General features: G+C 36.9%; 1 protein-coding gene across 2 annotated transcripts in view; it reads left to right on the top strand.

Annotated features, from left to right (window-relative positions):
- The window catches only part of WASL (WASP like actin nucleation promoting factor), an 81,679-nt gene that overhangs the window by 31,938 nt on the left and 32,436 nt on the right, over positions 1-17,305 (top strand). For both annotated transcript variants that reach the window (XM_010804401.3, NM_174219.2), the window contains 3 exon segments: positions 10,164-10,298; positions 12,897-12,983; positions 14,581-14,677. In XM_010804401.3, coding sequence (XP_010802703.1) covers positions 10,164-10,298; positions 12,897-12,983; positions 14,581-14,677 — 319 coding nt within the window.

The raw sequence follows: 17,305 nt of genomic DNA, 5'->3' as shown, positions 1-17,305 counted from the left end.
GTCATTTTGAAGTGTCATCTTTTTATATGCATCAACACTAAACCATCTCTTGATGGGATTGTGACATGCGTTGAAAATGGATTTATACAACAACGGACAAAGACCAGCTCAGTGACTGGACTGAGAAGAAGCTGCAAAGCACTTCTCAAAGCCAAACTTACACCAGAAGAAGGTCATGGTCACTGGTGGCCTGCTGCCAGTCTGATCCACTACAGCTTTCTGAATGCTCTCGAAACCATTACATCTGACAAGTGTGCTCAGCAAATCGATGAGATGCACAGAAATCTGTAGGGCCTGCAGCTGGCATTGGTTAACAGAAAGAGCCAAGTTCTTCTCCAGGACAGTGCTTGACCATGTGTCACACAACCAGTGCTTCAAAAGTTGAACAGATTGGGCCACGAAGTTCCTCCTCATCCACCATGTTCATCTGAGTGAGTGAGTGAAAGTCACTCAGTTGTGTCCACCTCTTTAGGACCCCATGGACTATACAGTCCTTGCAATGCTTCAGGCCTGAATACTGGAGTGAGTAGCCTATCCCTTCTTCAGTGAATCTTCCCAACCTGGGAATTGAACTGGGTCTCCTGCACTGTAGGTGGATTCTTTACCAGCTGAGCCACAGGGAAGTCCCATATTCATCTAAGCTCTCGCTTAACAGATCCAGCATCTCAACAACTTTTTGCAGGGAAAATGCTTCCACAACCAGCAGGATCCAGAAAATGCTTTGCAAGAGTTTGGTGAATCCTAAAGCATGGATTTTTATGCACAGGAATGAATAAACTATTTCCCATTGGTGGAAATGTGTTGATTGTAACGATTTCCATTTTAATTAATAAAGATGTGTTTGAGCCTAGTTATACTCCTTGGAAGGAAAGTTATGACCAACCTAGACAGCATATTCTCCAAGCCAGTCTTCAGCAATATGTGAACCATGAACTTCGTGATGTTCAAGCTGGTTTTAGAAAAGGCAGAGGAACCAGAGATCAAATTGCCAACATCCACTGGATCATGGAAAAAGCAAGAGAGTTCCAGAAAAACATCTTTTCTGTTTTATTGACTATGCCAAAGCTTTTGACTGTGTGGATCACAATAAACTGTGGGAAATTCTGAAAGAGATGGGAATACCAGACCACCGGACCTGCCTCTTGAGAAATCTGTATGCAGGTCAAGAAGCAACAGTTCGAACTGGACATGGAACAACAGACTGGTTCCAAATAGGAAAAGGAGTTCATCAAGGCTGTATATTGTCACCCTGCTTATTTAACTTATATAAAGAGTACATCATGAGAAACGCTGGACTGGGAGAAACACAAGCTGGAATCAAGATTGCCGGGAGAAATATCAATAACCTCAGATATGCAGATGACACCACCCTTATGGCAGAAAGTGAAGAGGAACTCAAAAGCCTCTTGATGAAAGTGAAAATGGAGAGTGAAAAAGTTGGCTTAAAGCTCAATATTCAGAAGACGAAGATCATGGCATCCGGTCCCACCACTTCATGGGAAATAGATGGGGAAACAGTGGAAACAGTGTCAGACTTTATTTTTTTGGGCTCCAAAATCACTACAGATGGTGACTGCAGCCATGAAATTAAAAGACGCTTACTCCTTGGAAGGAAAGTTATGACCAACCTAGATAGCATATTCAAAAGCAGAGACATTACTTTGCCAACAAAGGTCCGTCTAGTCAAGGCTATGGCTTTTCCTGTGGTCGTGTATGGATGTGAGAGTTGGACTGTGAAGAAGGCTGAGCACCGAAGAATTGATGCTTTTGAACTGTGGTGTTGGAGTAGACTCTTGAGAGTCTCTTGGACTTCAAGGAGATCCAACCAGTGCATTCTGAAGATCAGCCCTGGGATTTCTTTGGAAGGAATGATGCTAAAGCTGAAACTCCAATACTTTGGCCACCTCATGTGAAGAGTTGACTCATTGGAAAAGACTCTGATGCTGGGAGGGATTGGGGGCAGGAGGAGAAGGGGACGACAGAGGATGAGATGGCTGGATGGCATCACTGACTCGATGGACATGAGTCTGAGTGAACTCCGGGAGTTGGTGATGGACAGGGAGGCCTGGTGTGCTGCAATTCATGGGGTCACAAAGAGTCGGACACGACTGAACTGAACTGAGACAGAATATTCAAAAGCAGAGACATTACTTTGTTAACAAAGGTCCATCTAGTCAAGGCTATGGTTTTTCAGTGATCATGTATGGATGTGAGTTAGACTATAAAGAAAGCTGAGTGCCAAAGAATTGATGCTTTTGAACTATGGTATTGGAGAAGACTCTTGAGAGTCCCTTGGACTGCAAGGAGATCCAACCAGTCCATCCTAAAGGAGATCAGTCCTGGGTGTTTATTGGAAGGACTGATGTTGAAGCTGAAACTCCAAAACTTTGGCCACTTGATGTGAAGAGCTGACTCATTGGAAAAGACCCTGATGCTGGGAAAGATTGAGGGCAGGAGGAGAAGGGGACAACAGAGGATGAGATGGTTGGATGGCATCACTGACTCAATGGACATGGTTTGGTGAACTCCAGGAGTTGGTGATAGACAGGGAGGCCTGGTGTGCTGCGGTTCATGGGGTTGCAAAGAATCAGACACGACTTGAGCGACTGAACTGAACTGAATAATGGTTTAAAATTCATGGTCCAAAACGGCTGTTATCTTTGCACCAACCTAATAGATGCTCAGATTGATTATATTCTTTGCAGCCAAAGATGGAGAAGCTCTATACAGTCGGCAGAAAAGACCAGAAGCTGACTGTGGCTTGAATCATGAACTCTTTATTGCCAAATTCAGACTGAAAGAAAGTGGAGAAAACCACTAGACCATTCAGGTATGACCTAAATCAAATCCCTTATGACTATACAGTGCAAGTGAGAAATAGATTTAAGGCATTAGATATGATAGACAGAGTGCCTGATGAACTATGGACGGAGGTTCATGACATTGTACAGCAGACAGGGATCAAGACCATCCCCAAGAAAAAAAAGGCAAAAAGGCAAAATAGCTGTCTGAGGAGGCCTTACAAATAGCTTTGAAAAGACGGAAATCAAAAAGCAAAGGAGAAAAGGAAAGATATACCCATTTGAATGCAGAGTTCCAAAGAATAGCAAAGAGATATAAGAAAGCCTTCCTTAGCGATCAATGCAAAGAAATAGAGGAAAACAATAGAATGGGAAAGCCTAGAGATCTTGTCAAGAAAATTAGAGATACCAAGGGTCCATTTCATGCAAAGATGGGCTCAATAAAGGACAGAAATGGTATGGACCTAACAGAAGAAGATATTAAGAAGAGGTGGCAAGAATACACAGAAGAACTATACAAAAAAGATCTTCACTACCCAGATAATCATGATGGTGTGATCACTCACCTAGAGCCAGATGTCTTGGAATGTGAAGTCAAGTGGGCCTTAGGAAGCATCACTACGAACAAAGCTAGTGGAGGTGATGGAAATCCAGTTGAGCTATTTCAAATCCTGAAAGATGATGCTGTGAAAGTGCTGCACTCAATATAGCAGCAAATATGGAAAACTCAGCAGTGGCCACGGGACTGGAAAAGGTCAGTTTTCATTCCAGTCTTAAAGAAAGGCAATGCCACAGAATGCTCAGACTACCGCACAATTGCACTCATCTCACACGCTAGTAAAGTAATGCTCAAAATTTTCGAAGCCAGGCTTCAGCAATACGTGAACTGTGAACTTCCTGATGTTCGAGCTGGTTTTAGAAAAGGCAGAGGAACCAGAGATCAAATTTCCAACATCCACTGGATTATGGAAAAAGCAAGAGAGTTCCAGAAAAACATCTATTTCTGCTTTGTTGACTATGCCAAAGCCTTTGTGTGGATCACAATAAACTGTGGAAAATTCTGAAAGAGATGGGAATACCAGACCACCTGATGTGCCTCTTGAGAAACCTGTATGCAGGTCAGGAAGCAACAGTTAGAACTGGACACGGAACAACAGACTGGTTCCAAATAGGAAGAAGAGTACGCCAAGGCTGTATATCGTCACCCTGCTTATTTAACTTATATGCAAAGTACATCATGAGAAACGCTGGGCTGAAGGAAGCACAAGCTGGAATCAAGATTACCTGGAGAAATATCAATAACCTCAGGCAGATGACATCACCTGTATGGCAGAAGGTGAAGAAGAACTAAAGAGCCTCTTGGTAAAAGTGAAAGTGGAGAGTGAAAAAGTTGGCTTAAAGCTCAACATTCAGAAAACAAAGATCATGTCATCCATTCCCACCACTTCATGGCAAATAGATGGGGAAACAGTGGCTGACTTTATTTTGGGGGCCTCCAAAATTATTGCTGGATGGCATCACTGATGGACATGAGTTTGAGTGAACTCTTTGAGTTGGTGATGGACAGGGAGGCCTGGCATACTGTGATTGATTGGGTTGCAGAGTTGGACACGACTGAGCAACTGAAGTGAACTGAAAATTACTGCAGATGGTGACTGCAGCAATGAAATTAAAAGACGCTTACTCCTTGGAAGGAAAGTTATGACCAACCTAGACAGCATATTGGAAAGCAGAGGCATTACTTTGCCAACAAAGGTCCATCTAGTCAAGGCCATGGTTTTTCCATTAGTCAGGTGTGGATGTGAGAGTTGGACTGTAAAGAAAGCTGAGTGCCGAAGAATTGATGCTTTTGAACTGTGGTGTTAGAGAAGACTCTTGGGAGTCCCTTGGACTGCAAGGAAATCCAACCAGTCCATCCTAAAGGAGGTCAGATCTGGGTGTTCATTGAAAGGACTGATTTTTAGGCTGAAACTCCAATACTTTGGCCATCTGATGTGAATAGCTGACTCATTGGAAAAGACCGTGATGCTGGGAAAGATTGAGGGCAGGAGGAGAAGGGGACGACAGAGGATGAGATAATTAAATGGCATCACTGACTCAATGGACAAGGGTTTGGGTGGACTCTGGGAGTTGGTGATGGACAGGGAGGCCTGGCGTGCTGTGGTTCATGGGGTCGCAAAGAGTAGGACAGGACTGAACGACTGAAGTGAACTGAATTGAAATGAATAGGTGCTCAATAAACATTTGATGAATAAATACATCCAGCACCAGTTTTTTAAATAGCTAGTAAGACCTTAGTGCTTGTGCCTCATCCTAAGGCAATAGCTGTTTTTAATCTGGCTCCATTTTCCTTCACTGTTGAGATTGTTTGTTACTACTTTTATATTCCTCCTTTTCCAGTCCTCAGCGTTGTTTGTTTTTTTTATTTTTAAATACTGTTCTTTGTGGAGCCTTCTGTCTTTGATATATGCTTTTTTAATTTCTACCGTTTTCTCTTTTTTTTTTTTCTTTTTCTGGTTATTTCTCATTGTGCAAATTACCAGGTGATAAAAAAAATCTCTTCTTTAAAAAAAAAAAAATCTCTTCTTTCCGGAATGAATTATTTGTGCTTTCTTTTTCTATGATTTTTACTCTTATTTACCACTTACTAATCTTGTTTCTATTTTTCAAATGGGTGGTTTCTGTATTGGGTTGTTAGGTTACCATGGAACAAAAGTGTTATTATAAGTTAATTATTTAGGAAATTGCTCTTTGAGATCACTGTATAATTAATTATCAGAATTCAAATTTTTATAGTTAATTTTTTTCATGGAGAAACAACCAAACTCCTTATCTTTCTTAACTTTTAATATTCCATTTATGTTTCATATTAAAATTTCATGTTCAGGATAATAATGGGGCATTTCATATAAATATGTCATCACAGTAAGAATATATTTAAAGCTTAGCTTTTATGTAATAAGAAAACTTAGCATTAATTTTTGCGAGTTAGATTTAGGAACTTGGGGCTACAAATGCACATAAAAAAAGCTGAAATGTTTTGACTAGTAATCTAGACCATTGGGATTGCAGAGAAGACTTTAATTTATTCAGTCAAATGATTTCTTTTTTCACAGTTTATTTTTAATATTCATTGAAAATGTCTGAACTTTTTTTAACACCATTGTATTTTTTTCATTAATAAAACAATAATCATTGTAGACAATTATTAAGTATTACATCATAGTACTTGTTGTAGACAGTTGATTGTCAAGCAAGGATATGTAAGTCCTGATATTTTTTAGTCTTTTCCCTGTCATCTGATTCTATAATAAATAAACGTCTGTTTTCTTAAAATTCTTATTCTGACCTGTTATATAATGTGGTTGTTATGATAGTGTGATTTGAGTCTTATTCAAGATGAAACCCCTTTTAACAAAGTGTTAATATAGAGGTACTCGGAAGAAGTGGCATTTTCCTTAGTTTTGGGTCTCTGCAGTTGCTAGTGTGTGTGGGGAGGTAGCATTGACTCTGAGAAGAGAGCCTGCTTCCTAGGACTGTCCTGACTGTGGAAGGGGATAAACAATCCCCCCCTTGTTATGAATCATTTATGCTTTAAACTTTGTCTATTTCAAGATAATTTCATACTTACAGAAAAGTTGTAAATGCAGTACAAAGTATTCCTGTTTACCCTTCCAACATGTTTGTCAAGTGTTTATAGCATTTTACCATGGTTTTCTCTATGTGTATGTATATGCATATTATTATTTTCTGAATCACTGGAGAATAAGTTGCTGATATGATGCCCCAAATATTTGAGGATCTGTATCCTAAAAAAAGGTCAATCTCTTTGCATTATCATAGTATCGTTATCAAAATCATACTATGTAATTTTTAATTTAACATGTGTTTGCTTACTTGGGCAAAGTACAGGTGAAGTAGAATATAGACTTATAAAACTTTTAGGTACTTAAGGGAATTACAGTCTACTAATAATCAATTTTGGAGAAGGAAATGGCAACCCACTCCAGTGTTCTTGCCTGGAGAATCCCATGGACAGAGAAGCCTGGTAGGCTGCAGTCCATGGGGTTGCACGGAGTCGGACACGACTGAAGCGACGCAGCAACAACAGCAGCAATAATCAATTTAGAAAAGTATTCCATTTTAGAATAAGATGTGTGATGTGACAAGATTTTAAACAGGATATTGTGTTTCTAGAAACGTGAAGGAAAAGCAGTCATTTCAACCTAGAGAATCAGGGAAATGCTTCTTGACTGTTGCAGTCAACCCCAGAGAAGTGGAAGTGCCCTGCCGAAGGACAGTGGTAGGGATTCACATCCCAGAATTCATCCTCCATTTTATTTCTGTCCTTGACAGTAAAAGTTCTGAGGACTGACGAACTGTTGGAATAACTCAGCACTAAAATGTCAGCAATGCGTGAGATAGGTCAGATTCTGTTTCTACGAAAGTTGATATAGTACTTTTTTTTCTTTTAATTATTAACAAATTTTCACCCTAACATTATTGAGCTTAAGAAACAGACTGATTTCCTTTCCTAAGCACTTGTCCATAGGTTGTTTTTCAAGAATACCTTCTTGATTATGAAAGACAAGAAGTAGTTGAGTTGATTAGCTGTAATTAAAGGAATGGAAGGAATGTTTTTAAAAACTTAATTAAGCCACTGTCAATCTAGAGTTTTAGGGATAGTCACTGTTTTTATTATTTCTGGCATTTGTATATTAAATGTTATGCTAGTCTTTATAATTATTCTGAATTAATCAGAAAAGGCTTTTATAAGGTGCTGTAATATATAGTTTTCAGACTTTGACAGTTTAAGAAGGAATGAAATAGGCACACTTAGACTGACAGTAACATTGTACCAAATTTTAAAAATTGTATTACTGAAAATTGCATATTAGTTGTGTTCTTTACTATTACAATTTTGTAAGTTGTTTTAGACTAAGGTTTATAACACCAACCATACTTGTGTAGAGAATATAAAATTGTTTGCCAGATCTTAGATTTTGGTTTACATTTATGTAAATATTTAAATGAGATTTGGGGGTATTTGTGATTGTTATTAAGTCCATATATACACCCAGACAGTGTTTTGCACTGTTAATGTTTGTTCCTTTGACAAGGGAATTTCCATAACGGAATTTCAAACTCTTTAATAATATATTTTTTTTCTTTTGCAAGCTGTAACTTCTTGTTTTCTAGTTAAATAATAAAGTCAGAAGCTTCTTAGGACTTTTTCTTGGTATTTAAATTCCTAATTGTTTTTCTTTTTAGAAATAACCACATTTTTATAGCACCATATTAAAAGAGCTGGAATTTATATGAATTTTCCTTGGAAAACAAGTTTTCTCATCTGATTTTTTAAGTTTTCAACTTGATTTTTAACATCTTTGGTTAATAGATACAAAATCTTTTTTTCTGATATTTTCAATGCTAGGGGTTTAGGGTCACAGTGCCTGTGGAGGTGTCATGTTAAGACTGTACACTTACAGCTCACTGGTATGTTCTAAGCAGGCCAAGGGCACACCCACATTCTTCAATCTACTTTTTTAAAACCCAGTGTCCTAGTTTCTGAGCTGTCTTCGTAATTTTTCAACTGGCTCTTGTGGAATTTTTCCTGCTGCTTTGTGTCCTGTTCATGGCTGTCTATGAAATATAAAGATGAGTTTGGTCTGCAAAAGTTAAAAACATCATCAATCACTGTTACCTGGGAAAGTCTTTCTGAAATTTTGATCTCTAGCAGAACACTGATTTCTGAGTTTATTAATTGGTCTTTGAAATTCTCTTATCAAGAGAAGGCATTCCCCAGGCATAGTTATGTAACCCAAAACAGTTTCATCTCTAAATCTTAATGTAGTCTGTCTTTTTTTCACAATGCCCAGTGTTCATTGAACTGATGTACCAAGTCATAATTGTCTCCTATTTGTGGTTGTTTAAATATCTTCTGTTTTTAAAACATAATTTATATTTATATAAATATTTTGTTTTTATTTATATTAAAAATACAATTTTTAGTTTTATTTTATATTATTTCCTTAATTTCTAGTTTAGGAGTAAGATTTCTGGGTCAGAAAAAATTATTGTTTTCAGAGGATTTATAAGTGCTGACCTGTAAATGGGTGTATTACTCTTACAAAAATTGGAATTGAATAATAGTTCCATGTTAGATTGTAGTATATCAGTTCAGTTCAGTCGCTCAGTCGTGTCCGACTCTTTGCGACCCCATGAATTGTAGTATATAGGAAACTTAATTTAGAATTAAATGAAAGTTTCGATTGTATCATGATATCGTCATGAGGGAGGTAGTAGCTACAAAACCCTAATGCACGTTCTAAGGTATCCATTGTACACAATGAATTAACTCCTTTCCTGTGCATCTAAAAGGGTAATGGGAGAGTTGGAACAATAGTCACTCAGATCGTTTCCATATCTTCATTATAGCTTTCAAGCAGTGTGGCCAGGTGCACTTCACTTAAAATCTTTTTTTCCCTCAGTTTTACCATCTTTAAAAAAGGAGATGTTAGAATTCATCTTTCAGTATATGTTCAAAGTTAGCAGCACTGTAATTAATAAGCATAAATCTTGCTTATTACCTATAAATCTTAGTACCTATATTTAAGGGGTTAACTATTTTATAGAAGTCAGACTTTACTAATAGCTATTACTTTGTTGCTCAGATGTTCATTTTATGGGCTTCCCTGGTGGCTTGGCTGGTAAAGATCTGTCTGCAGTTGTGGGAGATCTGGGTTTGATCCCTGGGTTGGGCAGGTCCCCTGAAGAAGGGAAAGATTACCCACTCCAGTATTCTGGCCTGGAGAATTCCATGGATTGTATAGTCCGTGGGGTTGCAAAGAGTTGACCACAACTGAGCAACTTTCACTTCATTTTATTGGGAAATAGTATATAGTACTGGGAGTAAGAATACAGGATCTGAAGTTATAAATTGCCTGGATTCTAATTTCAATTCTGCTACTCAACTGTGTGATATTGGGCAAAGTATCCTCTGTAACCTTGGGTTTCTTAAGCATAAAATGAAGCTTTAATAGTAATAAAAATTGCGTTATATTTAAAAGTGCTTATGAGCGCAGTCCTTATACATGTTAAACCTCAATGCATATTAACTTTCAATAATTATTTTTAGTATAGTTATTGTATTAGTTATGTATTACTACATAAGAAATTGTTCAAAACATAGCTTAAAATAATGATAAATGTTTATTACGTTTTTGTTTCTTCGGGTCCAGAATTTAGGAGCAGGTTGGCAGGGGGTTCTGGTTCAGTCTCCTTGCATTCAAGGTGTTAGTAGGGGCTCAGTTATCATAGTGTAATTTTTAATCTAATGGCTATAAATTTGATGTTTTGCAGACCATGTCTTCGGCAGTGGTACAGTTATATGCAGCAGATCGGAACTGTATGTGGTCAAAGAAGTGCAGTGGTGTTGCTTGTCTTGTTAAGGACAATCCACAGAGATCTTATTTTTTAAGAATATTTGATATCAAGGTGAGTTTTGTTTTGCCTTAACTTAAAGTGTAGATGATTAGGTTTTCTACCTCAATTGTAATTTAGTATAGATTTGTTTATCCTTTATGTAATATTTAAATTATACTTAATGTTAGATGAGTGAAGCTTGGTTTGAGATATTGAAGCATGGGCATTGTGATCAAATTGGCAGTAAACCCTAAGCCAAATGTGAATAGTTGCCCATTTTATCTGTCCACATATTAAAGGTTTTGCTGGTTTGTCTGTTTGTATTCTTTTGGATTTGGACTTTGCCCACATTCTCTTATTTTCTAATGATACTCTTCTTATTCCATCCTGTCCATCACAGACTAGCATATATAGTTCTTGCAGGGAACTACAGAAGTGTATCTTAGCTTGGTATGTTCTTATTTACTGCAGCCTGGATTTAAAGTATTATACAATATCTATAGTAATGTATTTGCTGCCTATTTTATGTTGTTTCTCAACATAGGTATATTCAGATTTTCCCAGCTTTGTATCCCTCTGTCTCAGGTGTAAATCCACCTTGTCTTAGATTGGATGCCCTTTGTCAGGAATTCATCTCTGATAGTCACTGTAAAAATCATCTTTTTGCTGAGATGAAGTCTCTGTTTATCTTTTAAAATCTTTTCTGTGGGTAAGCCTCCTTACTTCATATTTATGTGTGGCAATAAGTATAATAGGGTTGTAGTTACAAAAAAAAAAAAAAAAACTATAAACTCCTGGACAGTACTTATGATTAAATAGGGTGTAATCAAACTGCTTTACTTTTCTGGGCTTCGGCTTATTTATTTGTAAAGTGCACTGACCATCTGGGTCTGTTGCAGAGTATTTCCCTGAGAGTAAGTTTAAGTCACTGCCCTTTGTAAATTAGTAATTTGTAACACCCATTTCACATACTTCAAGACAGCTGAGAGATGTGGTGTACTCCTGTTACTAACAGGAGTTTAACCATAGCAGCGAATTCTAGGGGGTAGGGAACACATGCATAGTTTAAAAGACACTCCTAAGTCCTTTGATATATTTCTCATCAGCAAGGAGAAGCATTATTTAGAAAGCAGATATACATAGAACTCCACTGAGAAGAAGGGGATTCCATTATAAAGGTCATAATGTGTGTAGTGGTGGTTTAGTTGCTAAATCATGTCCAACTCTGTGCGACCCCGTGGACTGCAGACCATTAGGCCCCTCTGTCCATGGAATTCTCAGGCAAGAATACTGGAGTGGGTTGCCATTTCTTTCTCCAGGAGATCTTCCCAACCCAAGAATTGAACCCAGGTCTCCAGCATTGCAGGCAGATTCTTTACCAACTGAGCTATGAGGGAGGCCCCATTACATGTATACAGCATTTTAAAATATTTTTGAATTGGTGGTCTAGGTGGAACCTTGCATTTCAGAATAGGGCTGTGATTATATTTCCTTAACCAGTCATCTCCAATTATAGGTAACCATTGCTAAATACTTACAATTAGCCACATTTGGTATTAAGGTTAATTATATTTCTTATACTAAGGCTATCGATATGACAGTCACTCATGGATCCCTTAACCATAGTTTAACCTTGTATACTTCAATCATCATTCTCTTTCTGCTCATGATTGATAGTACTTATACCAATGTTTAATTAGGAGTTCAGTTCAGTTGCTCAGTTATGTGACCCCATGGACTGCAGCACGCCAGGCTTTCCTATCCATCACCAACTCCCAGAGCTTGCTCAAACTCATATCCATTAAGTCAGTGTTGCCATCCAACCATCTCATCCTTTGTCGTCCCCTTCTCCTCCTGCCTTCAATCTTTCCCAGCATCGAGGTCTTTTCCAGTGAGTCAGTTCTTTTCATTAGGTGGCCAGAGTATTGGAGCTTCAGCATCAGTCCTTCCAGTGAATATTCAGGACTGATTTCCTTTAGGATGGACTGGTTTGTTCTCCTTGCTGCCCATGGGACTCTCAAGAGTCTTCTCTAACACCACAGTTCAAAAGCATCAATTCTTTTGGAGAATTAATTAATCAGAATTAATTTTGGAGAATTAATGATAATTTATTAATAATAAATCAATTAATTAGGAGACCACTCTGCAAAAGTTAGAAATTCAAAGATTGTTAATGAACAGTACAGAGAAGGCATATTTGACCCTCTCAGTGTCTACAGAATTGAGGAAAAAAGAATGAAATCCAGTAATACTTGATATGTACACTCTAAATACTGCTGATAGAACTATGCTTTGATAATCAGTGCATGTACAAAAGAATCTTACCACTTCTAACATTGATGATCTAGTAATTGTTCTAGATATGTATTTGACCAAGTATATATTTGGAAATGCTTGGCTAACAAGATTATATCTTAGCATACTGAGTTCAACTCACTTGGTATGTAATTTTTATGAAAGAAACAACCAATATTTACTGTTTTGTTGCTACTTATTAAATTGTGTGATATGTTGTTTATGTATTGTACATATATGTGCTCTGTGTGTAAAGGCTATTAATATAAACAGTGCCCTAATATGAGTCATCTCCTTTATTTTTGTTCCTTTTCTTTTTTATTCCTAGAGGTTTTCTTATTGGTGACTCTTATTTCAACTTTTATTTTTTTCTAGGATGGGAAACTATTGTGGGAACAAGAGCTATACAATAACTTTGTATATAATAGTCCTAGAGGATATTTTCATACCTTTGCTGGAGATGTAAGTCATATTTCCTTTATTTCCCTGTTTAGTGTAGTTGCGTTTACATTTGTCTGTGGAAAGTATGTGCTTTTTGTGTAAATCCATTGTATAAAATATAAGGAGTTATTTTACTTTTAAAAGCCTAGTCACAGATATTACGGCTTAATAGGAAGCAATGGCTAAGATTTTAAGGGAAAAAAAAGGTTTCCGAGAGGAATGTAAATGTAATTTGGCATGTAGAAGAGGTTTCTTTTTCATCTTCTCTGTCTTATATAGTTTTAACCTGTCTGTGTGATTTTGGACAAATAGTTTAACTCTCTGAATTTTAGTTTTCCTGTCTATAAAAATGAAACCCCTAATCCATGGTAACTTTTAAATATTGAAGATTATATTGCCATACAAATTATTTTGTGAAAGAATAATTCATGGCCTAGAAGAGTACTAAAATGAAGTGTTAGCTGTTCACTTCTCTCCAACTCTTTGCAACCCCATAGACAGTAGCCCACCAGGCTTCTCTTTCCATGGATTCTCCAGGAAAGAATACTGGAGTGGGTAGCCATTTCCTTCTCCAGGGGATCTTCCTGACTCAGGAATTGAATCCAGTTCTCCCGCATTGCAGTCAGATTCTTTATTGTCTGAGTCACCAGGGAAAGTGAGACAGGGGAAACAGAATTTTAAAAATTTATTGCCTGTACCTGGGAACAGGGCTTCTTTGGTGGGTGAGGGGTAAAGAATCCACCTGCACTGCAGGAGATGCGGGTTCGACCCCTGGGTTGGGCAGATCCCCTGGAGAAGGAAATAGCAACCCACTCCAGTATTCTTGTTTGGGAAATTCCATGGACAGAGGAACCTGGAGGGCTGCAGCCCATGGGGTCACAAAAGAGATGGACACAACTTAGCAACTAAACAATGACAACAACAGCAACGTAGTGGGGGACAATGTTAAAATGATTTTTGTACTACATACTCACAGGAGTTGTCTGAGGGAGGACTAGATTGAGTGACTTTAATACTCTTTGTTTGCATATTTGTATTTCCTAGATTTTCTACAATAAAAGGTTGGATTAGATGATATATCTGTCTTTTCAAAATGTATTTTCTTCTTTCTTTGTTATTTTTCACATTTTTCGTCATTGTATGTAAATATATGTACATACATAAAAGTGTGGACTAAATGCCATTATAATGTCAAGTGTGTTCTCACACTTTTAATAATGTACGTGAATACCTGTAATTAAGCTGCAAAATAAAATCATAAAAAAGAAAGAGTTGATCTGCATTTGATCAGTGTTTCTAGTGTTTGCCTTTTCAAATCCAAATGTTTACAGAGCTCTATTGAAGGATCAAATTCTGTTCACTCTTTTTTTTTTTTTTTATTGAAGATGAAGTATCAGTTTAACATTTGAGTGTCTACTGTAACATAATAGTAGTCTTTTACTCTACCTTGTCCATGCTTTTTGCTTTCTTAAATTATTCAAGTGATTAAGTTCTTGTGTGCTAATAAAGTAAGGTTGCTTTCTTCAGAAATGTACTTTTGTTGGTTATTAACTTTTTTGTTAAATAAAGCTAAATTTATAGGTTTTGTTGTTTACCTTTTCTGTTGAAAATATTTCAGACCTGTCAAGTTGCTCTTAATTTTGCCAATGAAGAAGAAGCAAAAAAATTCCGAAAAGCAGTTACAGACTTGTTGGGACGACGACAAAGGAAATCTGGTAAGCATTTTTAAAAAATTTCTTTAAACAGGAGCTGGCTGTGGCTTACGGGACAGATCTGTTCTACCATCTATTTTTGTAAACAAAGTTTTATTAAAAACAACTATACTTGTTGATTTACATATTGTTCTTGACTATATTTTCTCCCACAACACAGTTGGATAGTTGACAAACACTATGAAGCACAAAGCCTAAAGTAATTCCTATCTGGCCCTTTACACAAAACAGGTCACTAATTTTCCCTTTAAAAAACTGACTATTTTTATTGGGTTGATTTTCTTTTTTTTTTAGAGAACTCCAGTAATCTTTTTCGTTGATAATATTTAACATACACTGACTCTTAATGTTTGCATTTTTATTTCATTATTTGTAACTCACATTTTAAAAAGTATTCTATATTTTGTGAACAAAGACTTTAGGCAAGCCTAGAAGCAGATATGCAAAGTTGCAAACAAGATCTGTAAACATTGCTTTTTCTGTTTTGTACCTAATGTTGTATGTTATAAAATCATAAGGAACTTAGTTTAATGCATGAGACTCTAATATATATAAGACATTAGCAAATGATGCAGGATAATATAGAGCTTTAAATTCATTGATGTAGAACTAACTACTCAACAGTAGTCAACTACCAGGCATTCCTGTTGTAAAGTGGGAAAAGAGTGATTGAGAAAGGTAAATCTCTCCAGAATCATCTTCTTAAGCAGATCACTTGTAGGACAAATAGCTTATGGGAGATGCAACCAGCAAATAGATCCCCTTGAAACTAGCTATGCTCATATATTCCTTGAAAAAGTCTTTTTGTACGTCCAAGTATACGTTACCCCAGTTTGAAAATCACTGTATTCAAGGATCTGCTTTACCAGTAAGAGGGAATAAATCATGAAAAAGGACAGGAATATAAAGGCGTGTGTTACATTTTATACATGTTAACTTATTTTAATGGGTTTCCAAGGAGGAGGTAATGTGCAAAATGAAAATAAAATGAACTGAGTTGTTGCCTCACTGTCATCTTATTATATCCTCTTTGTAATGAGTGAATAGAATTATTAGGCACCTATTGTTTTTTACTCCTTTTTGGAGCCAGGGTTGTTTACCGCTTGATTCCATGCTGTGGAAGAATTTAATTCTGTGGAAGAATTTGAGGTTCAGTTCCTATTTCAGTGACATGTTGTGGTGCTAGGCCAGAGGCTCCCTGGAACTCCTTTTAGTCAAACTGTGTGACATTTTCAATATAAAAACAAGTTTAAAACACTTCTTACCATGTGGAATAATTGACTTTGAAATAGATAGGGCACCTAAAGGTGTCTTTCACCTGGTGCAGGAATTCTGTTTATGCAGTTCTTAAGCTTTTAGTCATAGTGTTTCAGAAGCAGAAAGATGGAAACCCACATGGGAGACAGCTGATTTATCACTGGGCATCCTGTCATGCTAAGTCAGCCTTCAGCCTCGCCTCTCTTTAACTTAGATGCATGGGGACCAACTTTTGGAGCAACAAATAATCAGCCAGTTTTAATTTGGAAGCCATCTACCTACCGTGCCCTCCTTAGGCCTTCACTTCTTTAGCTTAAGCACTTCCATTTTGTTATTCCTCACATAATATAATTTATAGACTCACTGTCTGTATATTGTGCTCTGAATGCACTATAGATTTTTATATCTTCTTCAAATGATCCACATTTAGAAAATGGTCCTGCTTCAAATATGATGTTCAGGTTTGAATGTAGTACTCCAACCATGGTATGACTAGTACTGTGATACTAAAAACTTCCCCTGATATGATTAAACACTATTCTGCTAATGTTTCTAGTAAACACTTTACACCATTCGCTTTCATTTTTAGTTCAACCAAAGATCTCTTTTTTTCTTAACATGGTACTCAAGCCAGGATAGTGTTATATTCTAAGTAATTGCATTTTAGAACTTATACTCTGAACTTTACATTATCTCAGCATATTTCCATGTTTGTGTCACCACCAGTTTAAGAAGTATTTCCTCTCTGGATGCAGATGTAACATCACCTTAGAAACTAGAGATTTGACATTCATGGACACAGGATGTGCTTATATCAAATGTTTCAGAAAATTACTTCATCAGACCACCGGATGGAGTAATCCATTTGTATTTCCCATTGCCAGGACTTTCAAATTGCCCCTCAATTAAATCCTGTTAATTTTAGGATTGTGACTGTTTAGAAACTAAATATTTTATTATATTTTTATTTATGGTATTTGGAAAATTTGGAATATTTTGGAAATATGATTTTGGAAAATTTTGTATTACAAAAGTCTGTGGAAATTGTGTTTGTTGGAAATTCTTCAACCACTTTTGAACTTTCATGAAAGGAAAATTGTGTCAAACCTAGTATGAATGCAAGACTATGAGTATGAATGCAACAGGTTAATAGCAGTTCTCTCGGTATTACTCCTCCTTAGTTGGCTATAGTTTTTCAGTGTTATTTCTGTCTGCCCCCATGCTTAGGCATCTATAGGTGTTTTCATTAGCTTTATGCTTTCATTCAGTCCCATAGCTTTAAATACTATTTGCTGCTGACTCCCAACATTTTATCTACCCCCTTTGACCTCATTCCTGACCTTCAGACTTGTGTGCTCCAGTTGTGTGTCAGAA

The sequence above is a fragment of the Bos taurus genome, chromosome 4 (assembly GCF_002263795.3).
Source record: "Bos taurus isolate L1 Dominette 01449 registration number 42190680 breed Hereford chromosome 4, ARS-UCD2.0, whole genome shotgun sequence".
NCBI classification, from domain to species: domain Eukaryota; kingdom Metazoa; phylum Chordata; class Mammalia; order Artiodactyla; family Bovidae; genus Bos; species Bos taurus.
Note: the sequence above shows the minus strand (reverse complement) of the source record. Positions and strands in the feature narration are given on the sequence as shown.